The sequence below is a fragment of the Leucoraja erinacea genome, chromosome 3 (genome assembly GCF_028641065.1).
Source record: "Leucoraja erinacea ecotype New England chromosome 3, Leri_hhj_1, whole genome shotgun sequence".
Taxonomy (NCBI): Eukaryota; Metazoa; Chordata; class Chondrichthyes; order Rajiformes; family Rajidae; genus Leucoraja; species Leucoraja erinaceus.
In genome coordinates this window covers 370,774-387,500 of record NC_073379.1, presented here as the reverse complement: position 1 = coordinate 387,500, position 16,727 = coordinate 370,774, and the positions used below count along the sequence as shown (strand labels likewise).

General features: G+C 49.9%; 1 protein-coding gene across 1 annotated transcript in view; it reads left to right on the top strand.

The window, feature by feature from the left end:
* Window positions 1–16,727, top strand: part of cplane1 (ciliogenesis and planar polarity effector 1) — a 147,686-nt gene that overhangs the window by 3,766 nt on the left and 127,193 nt on the right. The window contains exons 2-6 of the mRNA XM_055630462.1: window positions 4,124–4,238; window positions 8,656–8,791; window positions 11,754–11,873; window positions 13,714–13,946; window positions 14,108–14,214. Coding sequence (XP_055486437.1) covers window positions 4,158–4,238; window positions 8,656–8,791; window positions 11,754–11,873; window positions 13,714–13,946; window positions 14,108–14,214 — 677 coding nt within the window. The 5' untranslated portion in view covers window positions 4,124–4,157. The remainder of the gene's footprint in view (window positions 1–4,123; window positions 4,239–8,655; window positions 8,792–11,753; window positions 11,874–13,713; window positions 13,947–14,107; window positions 14,215–16,727) is intronic.

Below are 16,727 nucleotides of genomic sequence, written 5' to 3'. Positions count from 1 at the left end.
GCCACACGGGCCACATCTAACTCCCTCTTAAATATAGCCAATGAACTGGCCTCAACTACATTCTGTGGCAGAGAATTCCAGAGATTCACCACTCTCTGTGTGAAAAATGTTTTTCTCATCTTGGTCCTAAAAAATTTCCCCCTTATCCTTAAACCGTGACCCCTTGTTCTGTACTTCCCCAGCATCCAAATGCCCAATTCCAACTCCCCAAACTCTACGCAGACAGCCCCTGAGGTCGGTATGGAACCCGGGTCGCTGGCGCTGTGAGGCAGCAGCACTACCCGCTGCTCCTTCGTGCCGCCACTGGTCCCATCCAGGTTTCGAACCAGCCTGACTGGGAAATATACCACAGTCCATCATCATTGCTGGGTCTAAAGCCCCTTCCCTCACGATGACGGTGTCGGAGGTGCTGCTGATAACTACAGGAAAGTGATGACACAAGTAGAGAGAGTGGTAAAGAAGGCAGATGGTGTGCTTGATAGATCATTCATAGATCAGGGCGTTGAGTTCAAGTCCAGGAGTCATGATGCAGTTCCATAGGACTTGGGTTCAACGGCATTTGTACTGCGTGCAGTTCTGATCGCCCCGTTACAGGAAGGATGCTGAGGCTTTGGTGAGGGAGCAGAGTAAGTTTACCTTTGATCTGTCGTTTTTAAGACATTACATATCTCATATCATTTCACCCTTACACCTACATATCTCTAGCCTCCCTCTCCCCTGACTCTCAGTCTGAAGAAGGGGCTCGACCCAAAACGTCACCCATTCCTTCTCTCCCGAGATGCCGCCGGTCCCGCTGAGTTACTCCAACATTTTGTCTCTACCTTCGGAGTAAACCAGTATCTGCAGTTCTCTACTGCACCTTTACCAGAATGCTACCTGATTATTGGCTACAGGGAGAGGCTGGACAAGTCTTGCATTGTTGTCTCTGGAGCTTCGGGGGCTGAGGGAAGACCTGATAGAAGTATATAAAATAATGAGAGTTTACTTTAGGCTTTAGAAATACAGCATGGAAACAGGCCCATCGACCCACCGAGCCCGTGCCTACCAGTGACCAGCCGACCAGTACACAAGCACTATCCTACACGTTAGCCAATTAGCGTGCAAACCTGTACATCTTGGGATTGTGGGAGGGAACTGGAGCATCCGGAGAAAAACCAGGTGGTGACGAGGAGAATATACAAACTGTACAGACACTTGCCGAGGTCAGGATTGAACCCGGGCCTGTGTTGCTGTAAGGCAGCAACTCTACCGCTGTGTCACTGTGCTGCCTCCATGCCACTGCCGCCCAGATAGGCTAGACAGTCAAAACCTTTTTCCTCAGGATGGAAATATTAAATAGCCTAGGGCACAGCCTGAGGGTGAGAGGGGCAAGTTATTTTACACAGAGCGTGGTGGGGATCTGGAATGTGCTGCCAGGGGTGGTGGTGGAGGCAGATACAAGATTGATGTTGAAGACTTTTGGATAGGCACATGATACGCAGGGAATGGAGGGATCAGGATCATGTGAGTTGGTCTTGGCATCGTGTTCGGCACAGGTATTGTGGGCTGAAGGACCTGTTGCTGTGCTGGGTTGTTCTATGTGTAAGAAAGAAGTGTAGATGCTGGTATACACCAAAGATAGACACAAAATGCTAGAGTAACTCAGCGGGTCAGAAAAGCCATGGGTGACATTTTGGGTTGAAACCGTTCTTCAGACTGCGAGCACCAGGCCACTATCTCTAGCACCATCACCGACTTCATCAACTCCGGCTCCCTGCCACCCCAAGCCCCCAAACTCATCGTCCCCCAGCCCCGCACGCCCCAATTTTACCTTCTCCCCAAAATCTACAAACTGGACTGTCCTGATAGACCCATTGTCTCTGCCTGTTGGTGCCCTACCAAACTTATTTCCACATACCTCAACTCCATCCTATCCCCCCTGGTGAAATCCCTCCCGACATAGGTTCAAGATACCTCAGACACTCTGTCGTCTATGGGCATTCCATTCTCGAGGCCCCCATCCCCTCATCTTCACCATGGACGTCCAGTCACTCTACAGCTCCATCCCCCCACCAGGAGGGCCTCAAAGCCCTCCGGTTCTTCCTCGACCGGAGCACCATCCAATCCCCGTCTACAGATGCTCTCCTCCGCCTAGCGGAGTTGGTCCTTACCCTTAATAACTATCCGTTTGACACCTCACATTTCCTCAAAATCATTTCGCCGAACACCTCCGCTCGGTCCGCATTGACCAACCTGATCTCCCTGTGGTTCAACACTTCAACTCCTCCTTCCATTCTGAATCCGACCTTTCGCTCCTGGGCCTCCTCCATGACCAGAGTGAGCATCACCGGAAACTGGAGGAGCAGCACCTCATATTTCCCTTGGGCATAAACATTGAATTCTCCAGCTTCCGGTAGCCCTTGCTGTCTCCTCCCCTTCTGAGCTTCTCAGCTCCCCCTCAGCCCTCTGGCTCTTCCTCTTCCTTTCTTTTTTTCCTGCCACTTCCCCCCCCTGCATCAGTCTGAAGAAGGGTTTTGGCCCGAAACGTTGCCTATTTCCTTTGCTACATAGATGCTGCCGCACCCGCTGAGTTTCTCCAGCACTTTTGTCTACCTTCAGACTGAGAGACTGTGTTGTTCTCTGCTCAAGAAGGCAATTCTCTGCCACATTCTCAAAGTCAGTTAGGGCTGGGCAGTCAATGCTGATCTGAACATCGACTTCCAGAAAGAGAATGAATAGCGTGAATCAAGGACTCCTGCCCTGTGATCAGCATTTAAAGCCAGCCGTCAGTCTGTGAGAGGACAGGATACCTCACAGCGCCAGAGACCCAGGGATCCATCCTGACTCGGCTGCTGTCCATGTGGAGTTTGCACGTTCTCCCTGTGACTACATGGGTTTCCTCCGGGTGCTCCGGTTGCCTCCCACATCCTAAAGACGAGCAGGTTTGCAGTTTAACTGGCCTCTGTAAATGGTCCTTAGTGCATAGGGAATAAATGAGAAAGTGGGATAACATAAGTGTCCAGATCATAGGGAGGCCATTTAAAACTGAGGTGAGAAAAAACGTTTTCAACCAGAGAGTTGTGAATTTGTGGAATTCCCTGCCACAGAGAATTCCCTGTCAAATCACTGGATGGATTTAAGAGAGAGTTAGATAGACCTCTAGGGGCTAGTGGAATCAAGGGATATGGGGAGAAGGCAGGCACGGGTTATTGATCGGGGACGATCAGCCATGATCACAATGAATGGCGGTGCTGGCATGAAGGGCTGAATGGCCTCCTCCTGCACCTATTTTCTATGTGCAGAAGGAGTTACATTCCTTCATGGACACAGTGGGCCGAAAGGTCTGTTTCCATGCTGTATCTTTCATTCAGCAAACTTGTCAACCATGTGTAACATGTTACTGAACCTCACTGGCAGTTCCTTGGCCTTCAGTGTCCATCACTCGTACTGACCTCCCCACCATCGAAGAGATCTACAGAGAGTGCTGGACACTGCTCAGTCCATCACGGGTGCTGACCCCCCCACCATTGAGGGGATCTACAGGAGGTGCTGCTTCAAAAATATACTTACAACACCCTGACCACATACTCATCTCGCTGCTACCATCGGGAAGAAGGTACAGGAGTCTAAGAACCGTGACCACCAGGTTTAGGAGCAGCTTCTTCCCAACAACCATCGGGCTCCTGAACACTACACAACTCTAACTAAAACTGAAGAAGGGTCCTGAACTGAAACGTCACCTATCCATGTTATCCAGAGATGCTGCGTGACCCATTGAGTTACTCCAGCACTCTATCTGTTTTGGAAAACCAGCACCTGCAGTTCCTTGTGTCTACTAACCAGACTGTGGATGATGCTTGGCCTTTGCTTTCACTGGGGACATTGGGCTTTTTTGCACTAGGATTGGGGTTATTAATGGAATGTTTTTGTTAATTATATATTATGTATGAGTATTATGTTTCCAGGCCTCATACATGTGCTACAGCAGGTAAGAATGTCATTGTTCCGTTGTTGGTACATGCGACAGTGAAACACTCCTGAGAGGTGTGCAGACCATGGCAGTCAGCGGGGCAGTGTGATGTGTGCACTGAGCAGCCTCTCAATGTGGAGAGGTGTTGTGTGACTGGTCTGTGTTGTGTTGCAGAGCTTCTGACGGAGGGACCATCTCCTCCCTCACCATGAACCTGAGACTGGAGGTGCTTCTGTCCAGTAGCACCAAGCACAAACAACCTTGGCCCCGACTGTACTGGATTGGCCAGGTAAGCAGTCCCAGCACCCTATTGCCACACACCACCCGAGTCCACATCCACCTCCCACTCTCCCAACACCTTCCATTCTGCCAATCCCCATGCCCATCCACCAAAAATCTCTCCCCCAACTTCACATTTCACTCCTCTCCTCATCTCATCCTTTTAGCTCCATTTATTTTATCTCCTTCCTCCACCCATTTCCCAATCACCCCCTCTCCTGTATCCCCTTGGCCAGCTTTTTGCCCCCTACTCCTAAAATGTCACCCAACCACCCCCTCCACAGAGGCTGCCTGACCTGCTGAGTTCTTCCAGCACTTTGTGTTTTGCTCAAGATCAGATCTGCAGTTCCAAGCTTCTTGGTACCTTCTCCCCTCCAACACCATTTCATTTACTCACCTCCCTTCCATCACTCCCCCCCCCCTCATTACCCTCCCCTCCATCACCGTCCCCTCCATCACCCTCATCTCTCCTCCGTCACCCTCGTCTCTCATCCATCACCCTCCCCTTCATCACCCTCCCCTCCATCACCCTCCCCTCCATCACCCTCCCCTTCATCACCCTCCCCTCCATCACCCTCCCCTCCATCACCCTCCCCTTCATCACCCTCCCCTCCATCACCCTCCCCTCCATCACCCTCCCCTTCATCACCCTCCCCTCCATCACCCTCCCCTCCATCACCCTCCCCTCCATCACCCTCCCCTCCATCACCCTTCCCTCCATCAATCCCCTCTATCAACCTCATCTCTCATCCATCACCCTCCCCTCCATCACCCTCCCCTCATCACCCTCCCCTCCATCACCCTCCCCTTCATCACCCTCCCCTCCATCACCCTCCCCTCCATCACCCTCCCCTCCATCACCCTTCCCTCCATCATCCCCTCTATCAACCTCATCTCTCATCCACCACCCTCCCCTTAATCACCCTCCCCTCCATCACCCTCCCCTCCATCACCCTCCCCTCCATCACCCTTCCCTCTATCAACCTCATCTCTCCTCCATCACCCTCCCCCCATCACCCTCATCTCGATCAGACTAATGATGGGTCTCAATCTGTCTACTTGCGATGTTACCTGCAGGGGACTGTGTGTTTTACACTGAACCTGTATTTGTGTACCTGTGTGTGTTGTACACTGTACCTGTATTTGTGTACCTGTGTGTGTTGTACACTGCTGCCTGTATTTGTGTACCTGTGTGTGTTGTACACTGAACCTGTATTTGTGTACCCGTGTGTGTTGTACACTGCTGCCTGTATTTGTGTACCTGTGTGTAATGTACACTGAAGATGGACACAGAATGCTGGAGTACCTCAGCAGAAGAGAAGGAATGGGTAATGTTTCGGGTCGAGGGCCTTCTTGAGACTGAAAGTCCCGAGAAAGGGAAATGAGATATAGACAATGATGTGGAGAGATAGAATAAATGAATAAAAGATAAGAAGAGTGGGTTGAAAGCTGGCAGATGGAGTTTAATGCTGATAAGTGTGAGGTGCTACATCTTGGCAGGACAAATCAAAATAGGACGTACATGGTAAATGGTAGCAAATTGAGGAATGCAGTTGAACAGAGGGATATAGGAATAACTGTGCATAGTTCCCTGAATGTGGAATCTCATGTAGATAGGGTGGTAAAGAAAGCTTTTGGTGTGCTGGCCTTTATAAATCAGAGCATTGAGTATAGAAGTTGGGATGTAATGTTAAAATTGTACAAGGCATTAGTGAGGCCAATTCTGGAGTATGGTGTACAATTCTGGTCGCCAAATTATAGGAAAGATGTCAACAAAATAGAGAGAATATAGAGGAGATTTACTAGAATGTTGCCTGGGTTTCAGCACCTAAGTTACAGAGAAAGGTTGAACAAGTTAGGTATTTATTCTTTGGAGCGCAGAAGGTTAAGGGGGACTTGATAGAGGTTTTTAAAATTATGAGAGGGATAGACAGAGTTGACATGGATAAGCTTTTTCCATTGAGAGTAGGGAAGATTCAAACAAGAGGACATGATTTGAGAATTAAGGGACAAAAGTTTAGGGGCAACATGAGGGGGAACTTCTTTACTCAGAGAGTGGTAGCAGTGTGGAATGAGCTCCCAGTGGAAGTGGTGATGGCAGGTTTGTTTTTATAATTTAAAAATAAATTGGATAGGTATATGGATGGGAAAGGAATGGAGGGTTATGGTCTGAGTGCAGGTAGATGGGACTAGATGGGACTAGATGAGAGTAAGTGTTCGGCACGGACTAGAAGGGCCGAGATGGCCTGTTTCCGTGCTGTAATTGTTATATGGTTATATGGTTATATGCAAAAAAGTTACAATGATAAGGGAATCAAGCCACTGATAGCTGTTTGCTAGGTAAGAATGAAATGCTCTTGGAGAACGAAGTGACTTGCGTGGGGAAGGGATGGAGAGAGAGGGAATGCAGGTGTTACTTGAATTTAGAGAAATCAATATTCATACCACTGGGCTGTAAGCTACCCAAGCGAAATATGAGATGCTGTTCCTCCAATTTATGTTTAACCTCACTCTGACAATGGAGATCTAGGAGAGAAAGGTCAGGTTGGGAATGGAAAAGGGAATTAAAGTGTTTAGCCACCGGGAGATAGATGGGTCCAGGCGAAGGTGTTCAGCGAAACGATCGCCCAGTTTGCGTTTGGTCTCGCCGATGTATAGGAGTCCACATCTTGAACAACAGATACAGTAGATGGGGTTGAAGGAAGTGTAAGTGAACCTCTGCCTAACCTTAAAGGACTGTTGGGGTCCCTGCACAGTCGAGGGAGGAGGTATAGGGACAGGTGTTGCATCTTCTGCTGTTGCTGGGGAAGGTATATCTGTATACATGGTGTATGCATCTCCCTTCTGTGTTTTTTTTCTGCTGTTTGTTGTGGAAGGTACTTGGGGCGGGGGCAGCTTTCAGGGTGTACAGTATAGTTGATGGTATCTATCTATCTACTTGGGGGGGGGTGGGTTTGGGTGGGAAGGGTTGTAACCAGGGAGTTGTGGAGGGGATGGTCTGTGGGAGGCAGAAAGGGGTGAGATGGGAAGATGTGACTAGAGGTGGGATCCCGTTGGAGGTGGCAAATATGTTGGAAGATTATGTGTTGTATGGGACGGCTGATGGGGTGGAAGATAAGAGCTAAGGGGGACTCTGTCTCTGTTGCGATTAGGGGGAGGGAGAGCAAGGCGGAACTGCGGGGTACCGAGGAGACACGAGTGAGAGCCTCATCTATGTTGGAAGAGGTTCCCATTTCCTAAAGAATGAGGACATCTCGGATGTCCTGGTCTCACAGTGCTGCCTGTATATGTGGACTGTGGACCTTTGTGTGTTGTCCACCACTGCATGTACGTGTGTTGTGCACTACTGTCTGTATGTGTGTACCTGTGTACCTTGTACACTGATGCCTGTATTTGTGCACCTGTGTGTGTTGTACACCACTGCACGTACCTATGTGTGTGTGTGTGTGTGTGTGTTGTACACTGCTGCCTGTATTTATGTACCTGTTTATGTGTGTGTTGTGACCTGCTGCCTGTATTTATGTACCTGTGTGTGTGTGTGTGTGTGTTGTACACTGCTGCCTGTATTTGTGTACCTGTTTGTGTGTGTGTTGTGCACTGCTGCCTGTATTTGTGTACCTGTGTGTGTTGTGTACCGCTGCCTGTATTTGTGTACCTGTGTGTGTTGTACACCACTGTATGTACTTGTGTGTGTGTGTGTGTGTGTTGTACACCACTGCATGTATTTGTGTACCTGTGTGTGTTGTCCAGCACTGCATGTACTTGTGTGTGTTTGTACACTGCTGCCTGTATTTGTGTGCCTGTGTGTGTGTTGTACACTGCTGCCTTTATTTGTGTGCCTGTGTGTGTTGTACACCAGTGTGTGTGTGTGTGTGTGTGTGTGTGTTGTACACTGCTGCCTGTATTTGTGTACCTGTGTGTGTTGTACACTGCTGCCTGTATTTGTGTGCCTGTGTGTGTTGTACACCACTGCATGTACCTGTGTGTGTTGTACACTGCTGCCTGTATTTGTGTACCAGTGTGTGTGTGTGTTGTACACTGCTGCCTGTATTTGTGTACCTGTGTGTGTTGTACACTGCTGCCTGTATTTGTGTACCTGTGTGTGTTGTACACCACTACATGTACCTGTGTTTGCTGTACACTGCTGCCTGTATTTGTGTACCTGTGTGTGTGTGTGTTGTACACTGCTGCCTGTATTTGTGTACCTGTGTGTTGTGCACTGCTGCCTGTATTTGTGTACCTGTGTGTGTTGTACACCACTACATGTACCTGTGTTTGCTGTACACTGCTGCCTGTATTTGTGTACCTGTGTGTGTGTGTGTTGTACACTGCTGCCTGTATTTGTGTACCTGTGTGTTGTGCACTGCTGCCTGTTTTTGTGTACCTGTGTGTGTTGTACACCACTGCATGTACCTGTCCCGCTACAGGAGAAGGAGGCGATTCTGCTGTCGGACGTGCAGCGGCTGTGTGTACTCAGCCTGTCGACGGGCCGGACCCAGCGGAAGATCGGCAAGCTGCAGCCCCTGCTGAAGAACGTGCTCAGTGTGACCACCTCTGCCAACGGTACTCCCTTCACTCATTCACCCACCCCCCCCCCCCCCCCCCCCCCCCCTCCCCTCCCTCCATCCATCTACTGACCTGCCCTGCACCTCACTGTGTCTGTATGGACAACACCATGCAAACCCTAACTTTCCACTGTACCTCACCACACGTGACAAGAATTAACCCTTAATGGTGGCGCACCGGTGGACATGGTGCCTTACAGCGCCGGTGACCCAGGTTCCATCCTGACTACGGGTGCTGTCTGTATGGAGTTTGTACGTTCTCCCCACGACCACATGGGTTTTCTCCAGGATCCCCCATTTCCTCCCACACTCAAAAGACGTACAGGTTTGTAGGTTAATTGGCTTGGTAAATGTAAATTGTCACTAGTGCGTATTGGATAAGTGTTAATGTGCTTGGATCGCTGGTGGACGCGGGCTCGGTGGGCTGAAGGGCCTGTTTCCGCAGTTTCTCTAAACTAAGCCTACACCAGATTGGTCCCAAGAATGATGGAGTTACGATCGTCTTGTCTCCATGTTGACCATCCAGGAGTGGAAGCTGCTCAGTGATAGTCGTTCACTACTCCTGCGGCCCTGCACTGCTGCTGTCACCTGCACTGCTCCTTTCACCTCCTGCGCTGCTCCTGTCACGTCCTGCGCTGCTCCTGCTCTGCTCCCACACTGCTCATGTGCTGTTCCAGCCACCTCCTGTAGCACCAGGACACAGGGTAGTTGGAACCTGCACTCCCACACTTTTCTCCAGTGCTTTTCGGGGCAATGACTGCAATAGTGACGGCGTGGGTGTTTCCTCCGAGTGCTCCTTTTTCCTCTCACATCCCAAACACGTGCAGGTTAATTGCCCCACTGTAAAATGCCCCTAATGTGTAGGGAGTGGATGAGAAAGTGGGATAACATAGAACAAGTATGAATGGGTGATCGAAGGTTGGTGTGGACTCAGTGGGGCGCAGGGCCTGTTTTTGTGCTGTATCTTTCAAAGTCTCTTGTGTTAATGCTAGAAGAAACTGCAGATGCTGGTTTAAAAAAAAGATAGACACAAAAAGCTGGAGTAACTCAGCGGGACAGGCAGCATCTCTGGAGAGAAGGAATGGGTGACGTTTCGGGTCGAGACCCTGATCTCAGGGCTGAAGAAGGGTCTCAACCCGAATCGTCACCCAATCCTTCTCTCCACAGATGCTGCCTGGCCCGCTGAGTTCCACCAGGACTTTGTGCTGAGCTCCAGATTGCAGCATCTGCTGTTCCTTGGGTCTCCTTCACTGCCCACTGCCCAATGCTGGTTGCGTCTGTGTGGAACGTGTTGGTGATCCCGTGCACAGCCTGGCTGTACAGATACAGGAGTGAGGGTGCACAGTTTGAACTGTGTGTGTGTGCACACATGGAGTGTGGCAGCGCCCCAGCGGCTCGACTGATTTTTTTAGCTGTGTATATGTTGGGGGGTGGGGGAATCCCCTAAGAGAATAAGAAAAATCATTTTTTCTCACAGTCAAACGCCTCCAAGTCTGAAATATAAGAACTCTTGAGTGCGGCTTGCAGCGGTAGACCTGCTGCCTTACCGCGCAGGTAGCAGGAAGCAGCTTCACTTCACTCCCGAATGATCTCAACTCCTTCTACACCAGATTTGAAAAGGACAATAGCACCCAGCTAGAATCAATCGTCTCCACACTCAGACCTGATTTGATCATGACTCAAAAGGGTGCTGTCATCTGTTCGGAGTTTGTACGTTTCCCCATGACCTGTGTGGGAAAAACTCAATAGTGATTTTTCTTCATTGCAGTTTGCTTACCAGGCTGGCAGGGGTGTCGATGACGAATCTTAAACACCATCTGGTTTGCAGACTTCTCCACACTCCAAAGACATACTCAGATTTCTCACCAACAGATCACAGAGGGTGTTGGGAAACCACACCTTGTCCGCACCCCCTAACACTGGCAAGCGTGCTCGACTGCAGTCCGATCCAGCCAAACTGCCACTTCGTTTTTTTTAAGTTCTCCTTTCTTCTTGTCAGCCATTAGGACTTTATAGTATGTTTTTGTTTTGTGACTTTTTATTATTTTTTTAGCTGTGTATATGTTGGGGGGTGGGGGAATCCGTTTAATCTCTTCCTTGTACGGGGACCCCGACTTTTTCCCCCCCTGTGTCGGGTCTCCGGTGTCGTTAGGCCTAACATCGTGGAGCCGGCAGCGGCCTCCAACCGGAACCAACCTGAGGGCTCCAGTCGCGGAGCCTGCGGAGCCTGCGGACTTGCCATCGCGGAGCTGGTCGGCTTCAGAGCAGGGAGAGCTGTGGTGGCGCGCAGCTGTAACCCAACTTTGGAGCTTCGGAGGCTCCGGCCGCAGGCCCGGTGGACAGGAACATCAGGAGCTCGCAGGTCCCTGGTGGGAGGCCGCTTTTCGGAGCTCCCGCAACAGGAACTTCTCCCGCCGGAATCACAGGGTTCAAATGACTCAGTGCGGGGTCTAAAATTGCCAGGCGTGGCTTAAACGGCGACGGGACTTACCATCGTCCGCCGGGGGCTTTAACATCGTGAGCCCCTGTCACCTCGACGCTACAGTTGGACTGCTGGACCGCGGGAGAAGAGATAAGACTTTTGCCTTCCATCACAGTGAGGAGGTGTTGGGGAGATTCACTGTGATGGATGCTTGTGTAAATTGTGTTAAGTGTGTGTCTTGGTTTTCTTTTGTAATGTCAGGACTACAGGAATGAATTTTCGTTCAAACCTTGTCTGTTTGCATTCTATTCTATTCCCAATTTGTTGGTTAATTGGCTTGATATAAGTATAGAATTGTTCCCAGTTTGTGTAGGAGAGTGTTAGTGTGAGAGGCTCGGTGGGCTGAAGGGCCTGTTTCCGTGCTGTATCTCTTAATTAAATCTACACCAGACTGGGCCTAAGAATGGTGGAGGTCGGGGCATGATTGTCTCTTTGTCTCTAAACTAAACTCAACTCTCTCTGTCCCTGCACGGTGCAGGTTCATGGCTGGCTGGAGTGCTGACCACAGGGGAACTCTTCCTATGGAGGAAGGATGCCGACTGTTTGAAGACGGTGGGGGCAGTGGAAGGAGTGAGCGCCTTGGCAGCGGCTGCCCAGAGTAAGTCCATAGCGGGGGCTTCGCCTGGGTGGGACAAAGACCCTGAAACATTGCCGGGTGATGTGTGGGGTGGAGGTGGGGGGTGACAGGATGGGGATAGGCAGAGAGTGAAGGTCAGGATGGGGCAGGGGGGCAGGGGTAGGGGTGGGGGAGATGTTGGGAGGCAGGGATGGCACGTTGGTCTTCAGTCAGGGTTTTGAGTACAAAAGTTGGGATGTTATGTTACAGTTGTACAAGAAGTTGGTGAGGCCACTTTTGGAGTATTGTGTTCAGTTTTAGTCACCCTGCTAGAGGATGGATGTCATAGAGTCATTGACTGATACAGGCCCTTCGGCCCAACTTGCCCTCACCGACCAACATGTCCCATCTATACTAGTCCCAACCGCCTGCACTTGGTCCATATCCCTCCAATCCCTACATTAGTCCCACCTGCCTGCACTTGGTCCATATCCCTCCAAACGTGTGGTATCCATGTACCTGTCTAACTGTTTCTAAAATATTTCTAAAAGGTCACAGCTTCAACTACCTCCTCTGGCAGCTTGTCCCATACACCTACCACCCTTTGTGTTAAAAGGTTACCCCTCAGATTCCTATTAAATATTTTCCCCTTCACCTTGAACCTATATCCTCTGGTCCTCGATTCTCCTACTCTGGGCAAGATACTCTGTGCATCCATCCGATCTATTCCTCTCATGATTTTATACATCTCTATAAGATCACCCCTCATCCTCCTGCGCTCCAAGGAATAGAGACCCAGCCTACTCAACCTCTCCCTATATAGCTCAGGCCCTCTAGTCCTGGCAACATCCTCGTAAATCTTCTCTGAACCCTTGCAAGCTTGACAATATCTTTCCTGTTGTTAAATTGAAGAGTGCAGAGAAGATTTACAAGGATGTTGCCAGAACTGAAGGGCCTGAGCTACAGGGAGGACAAAGGACAAAGGACATGTATTATTACATACACCAATTAGTGAAATTTGACTTGCCATGCAGCACACAAATAAAAATAAGACTCAACATTCAAGAATTTTATGTTGAGTCTTATCTTTAACAACAGAATTTAACAGGGATAGGTTGAGCAGGCTAGAACCTTATTCTTTGCAGCACAGGAGGTGATCTTATAGAGGTGTATAAAATCATGGAGAGAATAGATTGGGTGAATGCACAGAGTCTATCACCCAGTCGGGGAATCAAGAACCAGAGGACATAGGTTTAAGATGAGAGGGAAAGGTTTGATAGGAACCTGAGGGGTAATGTTTTCATACAGAGGGTGGTGGTGTATGGAACGGGCTGGTACAGGAGGTATTTGAGGCAGAGGGAATCACTGCAACATGTTCAGCACAGATATTGTAGGCTGAGGACCTGTACCTGTTCTATGTTGTATGTACAATATAAATATTTAACAGACACTTGGACACGCATAGGAAAGGGTGAGTGGGATATAGGACAGGCACAGGCATATAGCTTAGATGAGTTCATGTTCATAAGTGATTGGAGCAGAAATGGGCCATTTGGCCCATCAACTCTACTCTGCCATTCAATCATGGCTGATCTATCTCTCCTAATCATATACTCCTGCCTTCTTCCCATAAAGCCTGACACCCGTACTAATCAAGAATCAGTCAATCTCTGCCTTATAATTATCCATTGGCGGCCCCTATGGACGTCTGCGGCAATGAATTACACAGATTCACCACCCTCTGACTGAAGAAATTCCTCCTCATCTCCTTCCTAAAGATGGGATGGGACATGTTGACCAGCATGGATGAGCTGGGCTGAAGGGCTGTTTCCATGCTGTGTGACTCCACGCCTCTCTGACCCCTCCTCTCCCTCTCTGCCAGACTCCACTGTGAAGCTGTCCGTGTTTGTGTCCAACGATGGAAAGCGGGTTCTCCTGCTCGCTCAGGTAGGAGCGGCATTCCTTTGGGAGAGCCTGGAGGAGCAGGATCTGCCGTCGGTCCCCGGAGCCCGTCTGGGTGGACGGTGGGCGGAGGTGCTGCCTGATGGCCAGGCCAGTCTTCCCCAGGGTGAGGACATGGAGAGTGCTGTCCATGCTGTCTTTGTCACCGATGAGGTGAGTCCTGGATCACTGCTCTTATGGGTTATGGGGAGAAGGCAGGACAATGGGGTTAAGAGGGAAAGATGGACTAGCCATAATTGAATGGCGGAGTAGACTTGATGGGCCGAGTGAACCAATTGTGCTGCTATCACATAAACTGATATATTTGTGTGCAGGTGCTGGGCGACTGCTGCCTGGCCTGTTTTGCCTTCATCTCTGGGGAAGCTCTGGTGCTGACCACTGTGAGGCTGCATTGGTTTGAACAGGTGGAACGCTGCATCAGGTACGGTGATTGCTCGCTGTAGTGAACGTGTTGGTGACACGAGTGTGTAAATGTACTACTAAAATGCTGTTATATTGTATATCTTTATTGTCATTTCCTGAGTATTCACATACCCAGAGGAAACAAAAAAACGTTGCTCAACCAGTGTCCATTCAGTGTGCATTAAAAATAAATAGAAATAAAAATACATATATCATGAACAAATTTAACACTCTACTAAACATTCAACAGGCGTTCCGATCGGCAGCGGCACAACAGTGGCTCTGCTGCAGTGTGTCCAGGTTGGTGGTTGGTGCGCGATACTTTGGCAGGGGGCAAAGTCCGTTTAGCAGTCTTATAGCCTGCGGGAAGAAGCTGAGGAGCATCCTGCTGGTTTTGCAGCTAATGCTCCTGTACCTCTTCCCAGATGGCAGGATGGAGAATATGTGATGCGATGGGTGGTAGGGGTCTTTGATGATGGAGATGGCTCTGCTGATACATCTCTTCCTGTATATGTCCAGCAGGAAAGGGAGTGGAGCACCAATAATCCTGCTGGCGGTCTTCACAATCCTGTCTAGTTGGTGCCGTTCGTACGCCTTGCAGCTCCCGAACCAGGAAGTGATGCCGTAGGTCAATGTGCTCTCGATTGTCCCCCTATAAAAAGTCCGTAGGTGTGTAGTGGGGAGATCTGCTTTACGTAGTCTTCGGAGAGGGTGTAGTCGCTGCTGGGCTCTCTTGACCAGTGCTGTGGTGTTGGCCGTGGACGTCAGGTCATCTGACAGGTGGTGTCCTAGGAACTTCACGCTGCTGACCCTTTCCACATCAGCTCCATCGATGTGCAGAGGTGTATGGTGTTGTTTCCCCACCCTCCTAAAGTCAACCACCATCTCCTTAGTTTTTCCCACGTTGAGAATGAGGTTGTGGGATTTGCACCAACCCGTGAGCAGCCCCACCTCCATCCTGTACACCGACTCATCATTGTCACTGATGAGACCCACCACTGTCGTGTCATCAGCGAACTTGTTGATGAAGTTGTTGTTGAGTCTAGCAGTACAGTCGTGTGTCAGCAGACTAAACAGCAGGGGGCTTAGGGACACAGCCTTGGGGTGAGCCAGTGCTCACGGCTATGGTTTTTGATGTCCTACTGCCCACCCTGACTGTCTGCTGCCGTTGCGATAGAAAGTTCAGGACCCAGTTGCATGTGCCAGCATCAACCCCCAATAGCTCCAACTTCTCCACCAGCTGCTGCGGAATGATTGTATTAAAAGCAGAGCTGAAGTCTATGAAGAGGATCCTGGCATAAGTATTTTTCCGATCAAGGTGTGACAGTACGAGGTTCAGTGTTGTTGAGACTGCGTCCTCTGTGGATCGGTTGGCTCTGTAGGCGAACTGCCGTGGGTCTAGGTCAGCAGGTAGACTATTTTTGATATGCTGCATAACCAGTCGCTCAAAATACTTAATTACAATGGGTGTTAGAGCCACTGGTCGAAAGTCATTATGGCAGGCTGGGTTTGGTTTCTTCGGGACAGGGACGATGGTGGCACTCTTAAGACAGTTGGGCACTACTGCCTGGCTGAGTGAGATGTTAAAAATGTCTGTGAAGACATCTTTCAGTTGCTCGGCGCAGTCTCTTAAAACGCATCCAGGAATGTTGTCCGGCCCTGCAGCTTTGCGTGGATTGACGCTGGCAAAGGCCTTTTTAACTCCGGCTGCGGACAGCCTGAGCGACTGGTCACTGGGAGATGGCAGTAGTGCACGTGCCTGGGTGCTGTTTTTAACCTCAAACCGTGCGTAGAACTCGTTCAGTTCATCTGGTAGAGAGGGGTCGTTTTGGCATATCCGCAGCGGGGGGGGGGGGGGGGGGCTTGTAGTCAGTGATGGTATGAAATCCCTGCCACAAGGCGACGTGTGTCTTTGTCATTTGCGAAATGGCTATTAAGTTTTTGTCCATATCGCCTCTTCGCTTCCCTGATCCCCCGGGATAGGTTACCCCTTGCCAGTTTGTATGCTGCGTTGTCCCCAGATTTGAATGCAGCATTCCGGATTCTCAGTAGGGAACACACTTCCCCAGTTAGCCAAGGTTTCTGATTGGCACGCCTCCTGGTGGTTTTTTACCACCGTTACATCCTCAATACATTTATTGATGTATCCAATGACGGATTCTGTGTATTCTTGGAGGTTGATGCCACTGTCATCTGTTGCTGCCTCTCTGAAAATGGCCCACTGTGTGGTTTCAAAGCAGTCTTGTAGTGCTGCGGTAGCTCCCTGTGGCCATGTTCTGACTTCTTTGACCTGTCCTGTTTCACCCTGGGTCTGTTCACTGGCCCTTTGCCCATTGTAGTGTATGTGTGTTGGTGAACACGTGTGTGTGTGTGTACCAGTGACCATATACTGTTACATGTCAGGATGTCTGCTTGCTGAGACATCCATGATCGTGTGGGTGAGTGTTAGAGCCACAGAACTATACAGCATGAAAACTGGCCCTTCGGCCCAACCCATTCTTGCTGAGCTGGTTGCCTAACCGAACCAGTCCA